At 45.8% G+C, this 14,188-nt stretch overlaps 1 protein-coding gene across 2 annotated transcripts in view; it reads left to right on the top strand.

Annotated features, from left to right (window-relative positions):
- zdhhc11 (zinc finger DHHC-type containing 11) overlaps positions 1-14,188 on the top strand; it is a 149,540-nt gene that overhangs the window by 132,630 nt on the left and 2,722 nt on the right. For both annotated transcript variants that reach the window (XM_070879830.1, XM_070879829.1), the window contains exons 9-10: positions 7,421-7,529; positions 8,314-8,398. In XM_070879830.1, the coding sequence (XP_070735931.1) occupies positions 7,421-7,529; positions 8,314-8,398 (194 nt within the window). The remainder of the gene's footprint in view (positions 1-7,420; positions 7,530-8,313; positions 8,399-14,188) is intronic.

The raw sequence follows: 14,188 nt of genomic DNA, 5'->3' as shown, positions 1-14,188 counted from the left end.
AGCCCTCTGGGCTAGAGAATTCCGAAGATTCACTGCCCTTTGAGTGAGGAAGCTTCTCCTTATCTCAGTCCTAAATGGCCAACCCCTTATTCTGAGACTTTGATCCCAGGTTCTAGACTCCTCGGCCAGAGGAAACATCCTCCCTGCATCTACCCTGTCAAGCTTTAAGAATTTTGTCTGTTTCAATGAGATCACCTCTCATTCTTGTAAACTCTAGAGAATACAAGCCTAATTTACTCAATCTCTCCTCATGACAATCCCCCCCCCCATCTCAGGAATCAGTTTGATGAACGTTTGTTGCACTCCCTCAATGGCAAGTATATCCTTAAGTAAGGAGACCAAAACTGTATACAATACTCCAGGTGCGGTCTCACCAGGGCCCGATATAATTGAAGTAAGATGTTTTTCTCAATAAATGGAGGAACTCAACTGTTATGTATGGAGAAAGAGTCAGACTGAACTCTGTGAGCTCAAAGTAAAGTGTGACCTTAATCTTTTATTGCAGGTCTCCAGAGTGCCTCTCCAACCTGTGACGTCTTCTTAAATACCTGTGCTCCCAAGGGATTATGGGATCCTTTGGGACTCCGGGGAATGAGCCCTCTGGTGGCTGTACAGAGTAATTACAAGTCCACATATATAACAACATTCCCCCGCAAAGTCAATAGTGTAACTCTTTACAATGTGAGTCGATCTGAGGCCCTTCTTGCCCTGGTTGATCGTCTCGGTGTGAAAGCTGGTGTTGTTGAATCATTTGTTGGGCCCTCGCTGGGCTGCCTGGTGTGTTGGGCCCTGCAGGGCTGCTGTGGATGATGGGTTCTGCCTCGTGGTCAACCGTGGTGTCGCTTGCCACTGGTGTGTGTGTTGGGGGATCAAAAAAGGTAGGGTCCAAGGTGGGTTGCTCAGGGTAGTCTGTGAATCTGAGCTTGATTTGGTCCAAGTGTTTCTGGTGAATGAGTCCATTTTAAAGTTTGACCCAAAATACCTTGCTCCCCTCTTTGGCCACGACAGTGCTGGGAAGCCACTTGGGACCTTGTCCATAATTTAATACAAATACAGGATCATTGACTTCAATCTCGCGTGACACATTTGCGCTATCATGGTATGCACTTTGTTGAAGCTGCCTGCTCTCTACCTGTTCATGTGGTTCAGGGTGAACTAACGAGATCCTTGTCTTCAGTGCTCTTTTCATGAGCAGTTCAGCAGGTGGGATCCCAGTGAGTGAGTGTGGTCTCGTGCGGTAACTAAGCCAGGACTCAGGATAGGCGAGTCTGCAGTGAGCCTTCAGTTACCCTCTTCAAGCCTCGCTTGATGGTTTGCACTGCTCTCTCTCATACTGACCATTGAACACTGGTTTAAATGGGGCAGATGTGACTTGTTTGATCCCATTATGGGTCATGAATTCTTTGAACTCAGCACTGGTAAAACATGGCCCGTTGTCGCTCACCAGAACATCGGGTAAGCCGTGTGTGGCAAACATGGCCCGCATGCTTTCAATGGTGGCAGTGGATGTGCTAGCCGACATTATTTCACATTCAATCCACTTGGAGTATTCGTCTACAACCACAAGGAACATTTTGGTATAGTCAATGTATTCACTGAGGCATATGAAAGCATGGGCCTTACGCTTAACATCCGTAAAACAAAGGTCCTTCACCAGCCTGTCATTGCCGCACAGCACTGCCCTCCAATCATCAAGATCCACGACGTGGCCCCGGACAACGTGGACCATTTCCCATATCTCGGGAGCCTCTTATCAACAAAGGCAGACATTGATGCGGAGATTCAGCATCGCCTCCAGTGCGCCAGCGCAGCCTTCGGCCGCCTGCGGAAAAGAGTGTTTGCAGACCAGGCCCTCAAATCTACCACCAAACTCATGGTCTACAGGGTTATAGTAATACCCGCCCTCCTGTATGGGTCTGAGCCATGGACGATGTACAGAAGGCATCGCAAGTCGCTGGAGATATATCCACAAGATCCACAAGATCCTGCAAATCTCCTGGGAGGACAGGCGCACCAATATCATTGGCCTCGACCAGGCTAACATCCCCAGTATTGAAGCACTGACCACATTCGATCAGCTTCGTTGGGCAGGCCACATAGTACGCATGCCAGATATGAGACTCCCTAAGCAAATGCTTTATGCGGAGCTCCTTCATGGTAAACGAGCCAGAGGAGGACAGCGGAAACAAAATAAGGACACCCTCAAAGCCTCCCTGGTAAAGTGTGACATCACCACTGACACCTGGGAGAACCCTGGTCGCAGACCGCCCGAGATGGAGAAAGTCCATCCGGGAGGGTGTTGAGCTCTTCGAGTCTCGACGCAAGGAGCATGAAGAGGCCAGGCGCAGGCAGCGGAAGGAGCGCGCGGCAAACCAGCCCCACCACCTCTTCCCCCGACGAATGTCAGTTCCACCTGTAACAGGGTCTGTGGCTCTCGTATTGGACTGTTCAGCCATCAAAGAACTCACTTTGGGAGTGGAAGCAAGTCCTCCTCGATTCCGAGGGACTGCCTATGATGATGGCAACCACAAGGAACATTTTACCCAAGAACGGGCCTGCATAGTCGACGTGTACTCTAGACCATGGCTTGGAGGGCCAAGACCATAAACTTAGCGGCGCCTCCCTGGGTACATTGCTTAACTGCGAGCGTGTATTACATCTGTGAATGCAGGATTCTAAGTCCGCATCGATACCGGGCCACCACACGTGGGATCTGGCTAACGCTTTCATCATTACGATGCCTGGGTGGGTACTGTGGAGGTCATTGATGAAGTTGTCTCTGCCCTTGGGGACCACTACTTGATTGCCCCACAGAAGGCAGTCTGCCTGTATAGACATTTCACCTTTGCGCCATTGGAACGGCTTTTTTTCTTCCTGCATTTCCACTGGGACACTGGACCAGCTCCCATGAAGCACACAGCTTTTGACTAGAGATAATAAGAGGTCCTGGCTTGTCCAGGTTTTGATCTGCCGGGCAGTGACGGGTGATTGCTCACTCTCAAATGCTTCCATAACCATGGCTAGATCTGCGGGCTGCGCCATTTTCACTCCCATGGTGGGCAATGGCAGCCTACTGAGAGCATCGGCGCTGCTTTCTGAGCCTGGCCTGTTGTATGCGGACAACGTGAGCGCCCATCTCTAGATGCGGGCCGATGCGTTGATATTTCTCCCTTTACTCTCGGAAAACAGGGATAAAAGTGGCTTATCGTCAGTTTCCAATTCGAATTTTAGCCCAAACAGGTATTGATGCATTTTCTTTACCCCATAGACACACGCTAACGCTTCTTTCTCAATCATGCTGTAGGCTCTCTCGGCCTTAGACAGACTCCTGGATGGGGCATAAGCAACTGGTTGCAGTTTCCCGAAATCATTAGCTTGTTGCAATACACATCCGATGCCATATGATGACGCATCACATGCTAGTACCAAATGCTTACATGGATCATACAACATAAGCAATTTGTTTGAGCAGAACAATTTTCTCACTTTTACAAAGGCATTTTCTTGGCTTTTGCCCCAAACCCATTCGTCCCCTTTTCGTAGTAAGACATGTAGTGGTTCTAGCAGGGTGCTGAGACTCGGTAAGAAGTTACCAAAGTAGTTCAAGAGTCCCAGAAACGACCGCAGCTCCGTCACGTTCTGTGGCCTCGGTGCGTTCTCGATCGCCTCCGTCTTCGCGTTGGTGGGCCTGATGCCGTCCGCCGCAATCCTCCTTCCCAGGAACTCCACTTCAGGTGCCAGGAAACCGCACTTCAAGCGTTTCAAGCGACTAAGGACCTCCTCCAGGTTCTGCAGGTGCTCGACTGTGTTCCGACCTGCGACCAAGATGTTGTCCTGGAAGACCACAGTGTGCGGGACCGACTTCAGTAAACTTTCCTTGTTTCTCTGGAATATCGCCGCCGCTGATCGGATTCCAAACGGGCATCTGTTATAAACAAAAAGACCTTTGTGCATGTTGATGCAGGTGAGGGCTTTCGATGATTCCTCCAGTTCCTGCGTCATGTAGGCTTGAAGTCAGATCCAGCTTCATGAACGTCTTTTCTCTCGCCAGCGTTACAAAGAGATCGTCGGCTTTTGGTAGTGGGTATTGGTCCTGCAGGGAGAAACGATTGATAGTTACTTTGTAATCGCCACAGATTCTGACGGTGCCGTCTCCCTTGAGGACTGGGACAATAGGACTGGCCCACTCGCTGAACTCAATCGGTGAAATGATGCCCACTCGTTGCAGCCTGTCTAGCTCAATCTCTACCCTTTCTCTCATCATGTACGGTACTGCTCTCACCTTGTGATGGGTGGGTCGCGCCCCCAGAATTAGGTGGATCTGCACTTTTGCTCCTTGGAATTTCCTGATGCCTAGTTCGAACAGCGAAGGAAATTTGTTTAAGACCTGGGCACACGAAGTGCCATCAGTAGGCGATAGCGCTTGGACATCATCCCAGTTCCAGCGTATCCCAAACAGCTCCTGCCGAGCAGCGCGGGACCACCGCCCGGTACCACCCAAAATGGTAGCTTGTGCACCGCTCCATCGTAGGAGACCTTTACGGTAACACCGCTGATTATAGTTCTTTAGTGTAAGTTCTTAGTCTCATGCGAACTGGAGTTAAGACTGGCCTTGAGGCTTTGTTGCACCACAATCTTTCGAAAGTCTTTTTGCCCATGATGGACTGGCTCGCGCCCGTGTCCAGCTCCATTGACACTGGGAGTCCATTTAGTTCAACATTCAGCATTATCAGGGGACAATTCATGCTGAATGTGTGCACCCCATGTACCTCTGCCTCCTCTATCTGAGGCTCTGGTTCGTAGTGATTCTCCGTGGATCTGTCCTCCTCTGCAACGTGGTGGTTTGCAGGTTTACAGGCTTAGCAGCTCACCTGCACACTCGTTAGAGGTGTCCCATTGTTCCACAGCCCTTGCAAACGTATCCTTTGAATCGGCATGAATGGAAACGATGATCACCCCCACAGCGCCAACAAGGTGTTAATGGCCTTGCATTCATCACTCTTGATGGTGGACTCTGAGACATCTGTGGACGTGTAGCTGCAGGTATGTGTGACCTGCCCTGTACGTTATGATTCAAAAACAGCATTACTTTGTTCACAGTACTTGTAGCAGCACTTGTGTGCTGAGAGATTTGCTTCGTATTGTCACTGGTGGCAATGAACACCTGGGCTATCGCTATGACCTTACTCAAGGTTGGGGTCTCTACAGTCAAAAGTTTGCGAAGTATGGTTTCTTGGCCAATGCCAAGTACGAAAAAGTCTCTTGAGCATGTGCTCCAAATGTCCTTCAAATTCGCAATGTCCTGCAAGGCATCTCAGCTCGGCGACGTAACTTGCCACTTCCTGGCCTTCAGACATTTTGTAGGTGTAGAACCGGTACCTCGTCATCAGAACGCTTTCCTTCGGGTTCACATGCTCTCAGACCAGTGTGCATAAATCCTTGTACGATTTCTCTGTGGGTTTCGCTGGAGTGAGCAGATTCTTCGTGAGGCCATACGTTGGTGCCCCACAGACGGTGAGGAGGATCGCTCTACGTTTGGCAGCACTCTCTTCCCCATCTAGCTCGTTGTCCACGAAGTATTGGTCGAGTCGCTCCACAAAAGTTTCCCCAATCATCTCCCTCTGAAAAGTTCTCCAGGATGCCCACTGTTCTCTGCATCGTTGGGTTTGCTATCTGTATCTCATCGCCAGTTGTAGTGTATGGAGAAAGAGTCAGACTGAATACTGTGAGCTCAAAGTAAAGTGTGACCGTAGTCTTTTATTGCAGGTCTCCGGAGTGCGCCTCCAACCTGTGAAGCCGCCTTAAATACCTATGTTCCCAAGGGATTATGGGATCCCTTGGGACTCTGGGGAATGAGCCCTCTGGTGGCTGTACAGAGTAAACACAAGTTCACATATATCACATCAACATATAAAGCTATAAAGTTCCTTGGGCTCCATCATTGCCATGCAGTATCTGTCCATGTGCCCTGTCGGGTACAGTCGGGCCAATGGAGCAGCTTTTCTGAAATATGCTGTTTGCATGAGGTGATGGGACACAAGCTAATCCTTCTGATTCCCAGATGACGTGATCTGCCATCATGAGCTGGCCTGGAGCCTGGTTTAGGAAGTAATATTGGCAGTGGGCTGGGGCTTGTTTTGACTCTCCTTCGCCTTGGCTTGCTGCAGGGAGAGCACAGAATTGAGGGGGGGGGGGGGGTTGAAAAGAAAATGGGATCCTTGCCAGCTTGTAAGTTTGTTTTGCCTTCGACACAAACGTGTTCGTTCCATTTATGTACTTTGGGTATGAAATTGGAGTTTGCCAGTGACCTGAAACAAGTTGATAGAGAATCGGTGCCCATTCACTGAGTCGTTTCTGCTACTGGCGAAGAACAATTTCACCCCCTTATTCCTATTTTCATAACTACTATTTGCTGTGAGCCAGCAATATCCGGTTTTGATTCTCGTTTGTAGTGCTTTGTTGCTATAAATAGAACCAATGCACTGTTTGAGTCTCTAGCTTTATGCCAATATTACTGTGTAATTGACTAACTGGAGGGGTGCAATCTCGATCTTTTCCTCCACCTTACTCTTTCTCCCTAATCCCAGCGGCTGCGAAATACGTGTGCAGAATAACGGGTGCCAAATTGCGGGTGCTGGACTGGAATTCGTTTTAAAGCAAAAAAAAACTAACCTGTCCATTAACTAGAGACTTTAGCAGCAAGCAAGGGTAAAGATGGATTCAACATTTAGATTGCCTGTAAATATTTGTACGTGGTTTCCTCCGACATAAACAACGACAGATAAATTTCTTGGTGTATTAGTGCCCCCAGGTGTAAGAAAACTGAATTACAGGCAAGAGATGTAGTTGCTGTAGATGTTTTTGTGATACTTTTGCTGTGTTTTGCCAGTCAGGGGAAGACTATAAAATCTCATGTTATTTCAATGGGAGCACGATTTTAACTCGACGTTCTTTTTATTTATTTTCCTTTTCCTTTTTCTTTTCTTGTTGCAGGTATCATCTCTGGGGGAGGGTGTAGGAGAATTATCACTTTATAGAACCTTAGCTTTCTGTATAAACGGCCGATACCATCCACCAATCTGGGTTGCTAGCGGTTACACCTGGTGCTAAAACGTGATGTAAACTGAATACCAGATGGCTAACTGGCTGGTAGGATGTGTGTCCATTGTGTTATGTTATCTAGATGGGTGAGTTCTCTGGTAAGGGCCCAGTCTACTCGAGTGTTGGCCACAAGGGAGCGTTCCTAATGAGTGGAGGGCTCCGGGTATAATTTCACCAGGTATGATCGCACCGTTTTAAAGTTCATTGGTTAACGGGGAGAGTCGACAGACAAAAAAAATCTGAAGACAGGATTTGTTTTTAATAAGTTAACTGCGCCAATATTGTCCGCACTCTTGAGATATTTCCTTCCTTCCACTAGTGCTTTAAAGTATCAAGACCAAGGTCCAGTTGCCAACAGACTGTCCAACGGTATCTGTTTGGAGACTTCAAGTGTTTCTACGGCAACAAGCTCCTCTCACAGTGGGCAGGTAACTTTAAGGTTCAGTGGCAACAAATTTCAATAGGTTTTTAGCCGTGATTTTACTATTGGCAGAAAAATACGATGATATGGGCATTTTTTTAAAAGGTTGTTTAATAGTTTGCTATTTAAATGCTATGTGGATATTTACTATTACTGTACAACATTGAGTTGGCCCACAGTCATCTCTCCTGTGCACTTATTTTGATGGGGTACTGAGGCAGACAGACTGAGAAGATCCCGAGATCAATCTCTGACCGCTGCTGAGTCAACTGATCTCATCTAGGGCTGCAAATGGTCTTTCTGCCCATGGATCGCAGGAGGGGAAAGTTCAACTAGGATTCTCATTTCTGATTGCCAGTCACTAACTGTTTGCATGTTGACTTTGGGTGCGGGCAGAATTGGTCTTGGATGTGATGCTTCTTGTGGTTCAATAGGCCGTGATGCTTCCCGTGCCCAAATAGCCCCATTCCCACTTACTGTCGAGACCCGATGGGCCACTCAGAGCAAGGGTTGTGGAGCCTTGGCCCAACCAGAGTCACTATCTCTAGCAGAGAAGCGGACATTATAAATGTGGAAATATCAATTTATAGTGAAAAATTTGAAGTGTGCAGCGACCTTAGTTTTTTTTTAAGAACATAAGAACATAAGAATTAGGAACAGGAGTAGTCCATCTAGCCCCTCGAGCCTGCTCCGCCATTCAACAAGATCATGGCTGATCTGACAATGCAGTGTAGATGTGTACAGTCCATTCCACTAAATCCTTTTTTCCTCTGTCTATTTTTTAATGCTAGGCACTGAATAAGAGGCCCAAAAGTGGCTTTAAAGGAGACAGTCACATTGATGAGACTAAATTCACTTCTGAGATGACATCAACTGGTAAGAAATGTGTATTTTTTAAATTGAATCACCTCAGTGCAATTTATGATTTATCCTGCAAATCATTATGGCCCAGAAATTGGGTCGGAGGCTTCCGGCGGACGGATGTCTCCGACCACAATAATTTCTACGAAAGTACCTGGTGGTCCCAGAAGTTTGGTGACTTGCGGTCCTGGGGCTCTACGCGAAGTGGCCCACATATCCCAGGGACTTAATTGGTTCATACGGATCTCTGGGATCACATGGGCCGGCCCAACCTATCCGAGTAAGGGGGCATTCCCATTCATAGTTATAGTAATTCCGTATATAAGGAGCTGCCGCAAGTATGAATGGGAATATCCCCAAAAACACAAACGCTGAAAATAAATTAAAAAAACAATTTAAATGCAATTTAATTAAATATTTTATACAAAAATTTATTTTTTTGAATTTTTTAAAATAGGTTTTAACAGGGCTAAAAATAAACTTACTTTAATGGATAGGGTTTTAATATATAAATGAGTGATAACATTTTATTATTCTATTTTTTTTAAACTCTTACCCTGGTAAAAGCAGGTTTAAAGCATAAGAATTTGAAGGACATTCGCTGGAAAGGATTTGGGCAAATAGCCCAACTCTCCGCCCGCGGAGGCCCTTATTCTTAAAGGGATTTTTGACGGATCGCAAGTGCCGGGTTTAGGAGTATGCGCCTGGAACTTGCGGGGACCCCACTGGTGCGGGCACACTTCGTACATGTCCATGGGAGCACGATTTCATTTCAGGCCCATTATTTTCTTTAAACAGGCCTATAAGGTTTCTGCTGGCGGGAGGGTGTAATTCTAGTGTGAATTGTTTATGTAGGAATTTTCCATTAAATACGAGTTTGCCCTGCAAATCTTTCCTTTTCAAGTGCGTTATTATTTAATCTGCTTCCACCACTCTTTCAGGAAGTTCATTCCAGATTGTAGCTAGTCACTATGTAAAACATTTTTAAAATTCTCCTCATTTTCCCCTTTGGTTCTTTTGTCAATTATTTTAAATCTGTGTCCTCTGGTTACTGGCCCTCCTGCCAGTGCACTCCTTATTTACTCTATCAAAACCCCTTATAATTTTGAACATCCCTATTAAATCTCCCTTTAACCTTCTCTGCCCTAAGGAGAACAATCCCAGCTTCTCCAGTCTCTCCACATAACTGAAGACCCTCATCCCTGGTTCCATTCTAATAAATTTCCTCTGCACCCTCTCGAACATAAGAACATAAGAATATAAGAAATAGGAGCAGGAGTAGGCCATACGGCCCCTCGAGACTGCTCCGCCATTCAATAAGATCATGGCTGATCTGATCATGGACTCGGCTCCACTTCCCCGCCTGTTCCCCATAACCCCTTATCTCCTTATCGTTTAAGAAACTGTCTATTTCTGTCTGAAATTTATTCAATGTTCTAGCTTCCACAGCTCTGAGGCAATGAATTCCACAGATTTACAACGCTCAGAAGAAATTTCTCTTCATCTGTTTTTTAAATGGGCGGTCCCTTATTCTAAGATCGTGCCCTCTAGTTCTAGTCTCCCCCATCAGTGGAAACATCCTCTTTGCATCCACCTTGTCAAGTCCTCTCATAATCTTGTACGTTTCGATAAGATCACCTCTCTTTCTTCCAATAAGTAGAGGCCCAACTTATTCAACCTTTCTCATAAGTCAACCCCCTAATCCCCGGAATCAACCTAGTGACCTTCTCTGAACTGCCTTCAAAGCAAGTATATCCGTTCTTAAATATGGAAACCAAAACTGGCCTCACCAATACCCTGTATAGCTGCAGCAAGACTTCCCTGGTTTTATACTCCATCCCCTTTGCGATAAAGGCCAAGATACCAATTGCCTTCCTGATCACTTGCTGTACCTGCATACTATTCTTTTGTGTTCCATGCACAAGTACCCCCAGGTCCCGCTGTACTGCGGCACTTTGCAATCTTTCTCCATTTGGCCTTGATAAACATGCATGTAGGAGTTTATATTGAAAAGTTGACAGGAAACGCTCTCATACTCACATTTTTAAAAATATATTATTGGTAGATGGACAGCTACAGATGCCCAACTTCAGAATGACACCAGTTCTTGAAAAAGCAAATCCTTTTATTCTGGTGAAAAGTTGGAGGGGATTTTCCTCTTTCCTGCACTTGGATAATTGGTGCAAGGAAGGTAGAAAGAAAATTACCTCCGGTCTTTGCTCCCTTGGCAGTGGCCCTGGATTTCCTGTGACCTATCCAACCAGTGTTCCTGGGCCTGGTAGGTAACCTCACCCCACCCCCAAGATGACGTAAAGCCCTTGGGATCTCCAGGAGCAGCCAGAAGACCCCGCTATCGACACAGCGGCACTTGCGTTTCCTTGCAGTTTTTAAGTGGCCCAATTGGGAATGGGCGTGGTTCTTGCGCTACCTCCTGCGATTTGGGGAAACAAGAGCCAGCTGCTTCCACTCCGACCCCTCAAGCACACAGTCAGCACCCATTGAGAAAATGTATTCACAAGTCATTGTTTTCGAACTCTCGATTTTCTTTCCTGAAATTAAAAGTATTCAGTGTTTTGTTCCCTATGCAGTGTCTCTGATTATATTGGCAGCTTTAAATACACCATTCGATGCTGTCCCCTATCATTGCATCAACACTGCAAATGAGAAACAAAGAATGCAGCAAACTAGTTCCCTGGTTATTGTCTCTTTTTTGTATAAAACCCTTTGATCTGCTTCAGTCTTTGAAGGGGGTCAGGAATCGACATCGATGACACGCAGTTACAGACCCAGCAGATTCGTACCTAAGTCAGTCTGTACACAGGGATCAGACAATCAAACCCTTCTACAGGCTCTTTCAATCCACTGTCCTTCGGATAAGACGTTAAACTGAGGCCCCGTCTCCCCTCTCAGTTGGACTTAAGATCCCATGACATTATTTTGAAGAAGGGCAGGGCAGTTCTCCCGGTGTCCTGGCCAATATTTAACCCTCAACCAAAATCACTAAAAAAAAACAGGTTATCTGATCATTTAACTCATTGCTGTGTGCAAATTGACAGCTGTGTTTCCTACATTACAACAGTGACTACATTTCAAAAGTAGTGAATTGACTGTGAAGCGCTTTGAGATGTCCTGAGGTCATGAAAGGTGCTATATAAATGTACGGTCTTTTTACAATATATATAAAATTACACTCAAAGTAAAACCTTTTAGTATTGAAATTATTAATATTACACAAGAATGATTCATGCCTCATCTCAGTACTATTCAATCCATAAATCAAATTATTCCTCCTTGGATTTGTTGTAGGGTTGTCCATGTCACTGTGGGACAATCATTGGCGATCAGCGAAGCCTTGCCAATTCCCAATTAGTCGAAAATCTAATCCCACTATTACTCTTGGGACAATGCTATAATAACCTCCTTGCACTGCTCTCCCTGACTGTGTTGCAGTCTGCCACCGCCACTAACCAAGGCCTGTTACCAAGCTGGAGTCCTGTTTAATTGCACCCACATGGTTTGATTGGCCTCACTGATTCCCAATGCCATGACTCGGGGTGGGGATGGACGGGGAGGTGGTTTTGTATGCCATGTGCTTGCATCATAATGCACGCCAGCATCATGCCGTGAGCATGCAGACCGAGGGAGCCAACTCTGTGCATTTAATATGATATCACAGGAGTTGCTGAGCCCAGCGTCTGCCTGCAAAACCCACAAAAAACATTGCCTTCGGAACTTCAGTGAAATTTCGTCCAATTAAATACTTGGAATACCAAAGCCATTGTCTTTGCACCCCACCACAAGCACCGTTCTCTAACCACTGTTTCCATCCCACTCTCTGACCACTGTCTCAGGCTGTTCGCAACCTCACCATCCAATTTGCCTCTGAGCTGAGCTTCCAACCCCATATCCCCTCCATCACCAAGACCCCCTACTCCCAACTTCATAATATTACCTGTCTCCGGCCCTGCCTTAGCCCATCTACTGCTGAAAACCCTCATCCATGCTTTTTTTTTAAACCTCCCGACATGATGATTCCAATGCTCTCCTGGCTGGCCTCCCATTCTCCACCCACCATAAATTTGAGCTCATCCAAAATTCTGATGCCCTGTATTCTCACTCACAATGAGTCTTATTCACAGATCACCCCTGTGCTTGCTGACCCACATTGGCTCCTGATCCACTAAAACCTTGATTTTGAAACTCCATGAAGAAATGAAAAACTTTGTTATGGTAATGTTACTTTCGGAGAGTGCTGTTGATGGGCAGCCCATAGTCCTCATGCCATCGTCGGCTCTCGCAATTGTTAAGGATAACAACAACTTGCATTTATACAGCGCTTTTCATGTAGTAAAACATCCCAAGGTACTTCAGGAGTGCAATCAGAAAATAAATTGACACCGAGCCAAGAATTAGAGACATTAGGACAGGTGGCTTTTAAGCTGCATCTTAAAGGAGGAGAGAGGTGGAGAGTCGGAGAGGTTTAGGAAGAGGACTCCAGAGCATAGGTCCTAGATGGCTGAAGGCACTGCTGTCAATGGTGGGGCAAAGGGAGTGGGGGATGCACAAGAAACCAGCATTGGGGGAGTTTAGAGATTTGATGCCTTGCTGGATTTTACACTTCACTGATTGCGATGGACAGTAAAATCGGTTCAAGTGTTAACCGGGTGGCCGATCCGATTGTGTCAGTTTCCCACCAGACGGGTTAGGTTAAAGTTACCCCCCAGTATCGGCGCCAAGTGCTCCCACATCTAGTATTGCACAGTCCAGTTACAGCCTCATGTTCTCTCCTGAATAGCGGCCCCCAGTGCACTAGCTTGGAAGAGCGCCACTTGTAAAACCAGTGTGGTGCTTCATTTCATGCAAATTGTGAATGGTTTCTATGGACTCTCACCCACTGGGACTGCCCAAATTTGCATGTTTTGAAATGAGCAGACAAAACACTTGAATCCAAGAGTTGGGGCTAAACACAAACACAGATCCCAGAGTTTTAACACAATGCAGCTTCCAGTGACTTTTAAAATTGATTTGTTAACTGTTTTGCTATGCAAGGATTATGATAGCCATGCAATCCTGCTTTGAGTTAGACCCAGAAGTAAAGTTGAAATGTATTTTCTCCACTGTAGATAGGATGCTCGTGAATGATGAAATCAGTTTGATGTACAGTAGCTTAAACTCTTTATTTTTGAACCATTTGTAAAGACATCTAAAAAAAATTTGATTTGACAGCAGGATAATTTTTTTCACAAACGAGCCATTTTGGGGTTACTGTGGGTTACATTGGAGCTACAGTAATCCACAGTTATGCAAGTGCTATAATGTCACTGAAATAGCAGTGAGCAGCACTGGAAAAACTGTTTTATACTTGGTTACTAAACAAAGAAGGTCATTGCTCTTTGTATGAACAGTTTTTATATTATTCATACTTTGTGTAAAACATTGTAAAATACTATTTTTGTCTTCATTCACCAGTTGTTCAATCACACAGATATAGTCAGTGCAGAGGGAATGATGCACTGTCCGCGATGCAATCTTTCAGAAGAGATGTTAAGCCAAAGCCCCGTCTGCCCTTTCGGCTGGACATAAAAAATCCAATTCACACCAGACACAGATTGCTTCATTGTGCTCTAGAGAGTCACATACTCATAAATTAACCATTAAAACCCCAAGCACAGACTAATCTAACCCCTCAATCAATCATGACCCTTCATGTTCTCAAAGATTTCTGTAATGTCTAACTCTTTCTAGATAAATTACTTGGAGCATGTGCCCTCTGTTTCTACCAGTATTGGGAATTTATAGAATATG

This window comes from Pristiophorus japonicus, chromosome 5 (assembly GCF_044704955.1).
Source record: "Pristiophorus japonicus isolate sPriJap1 chromosome 5, sPriJap1.hap1, whole genome shotgun sequence".
In the NCBI taxonomy this organism is placed as follows: Eukaryota; Metazoa; Chordata; class Chondrichthyes; family Pristiophoridae; genus Pristiophorus; species Pristiophorus japonicus.
The sequence above is the reverse complement of the archived record's forward strand: the minus strand, read 5'-3'. Positions and strand labels throughout refer to the sequence as shown.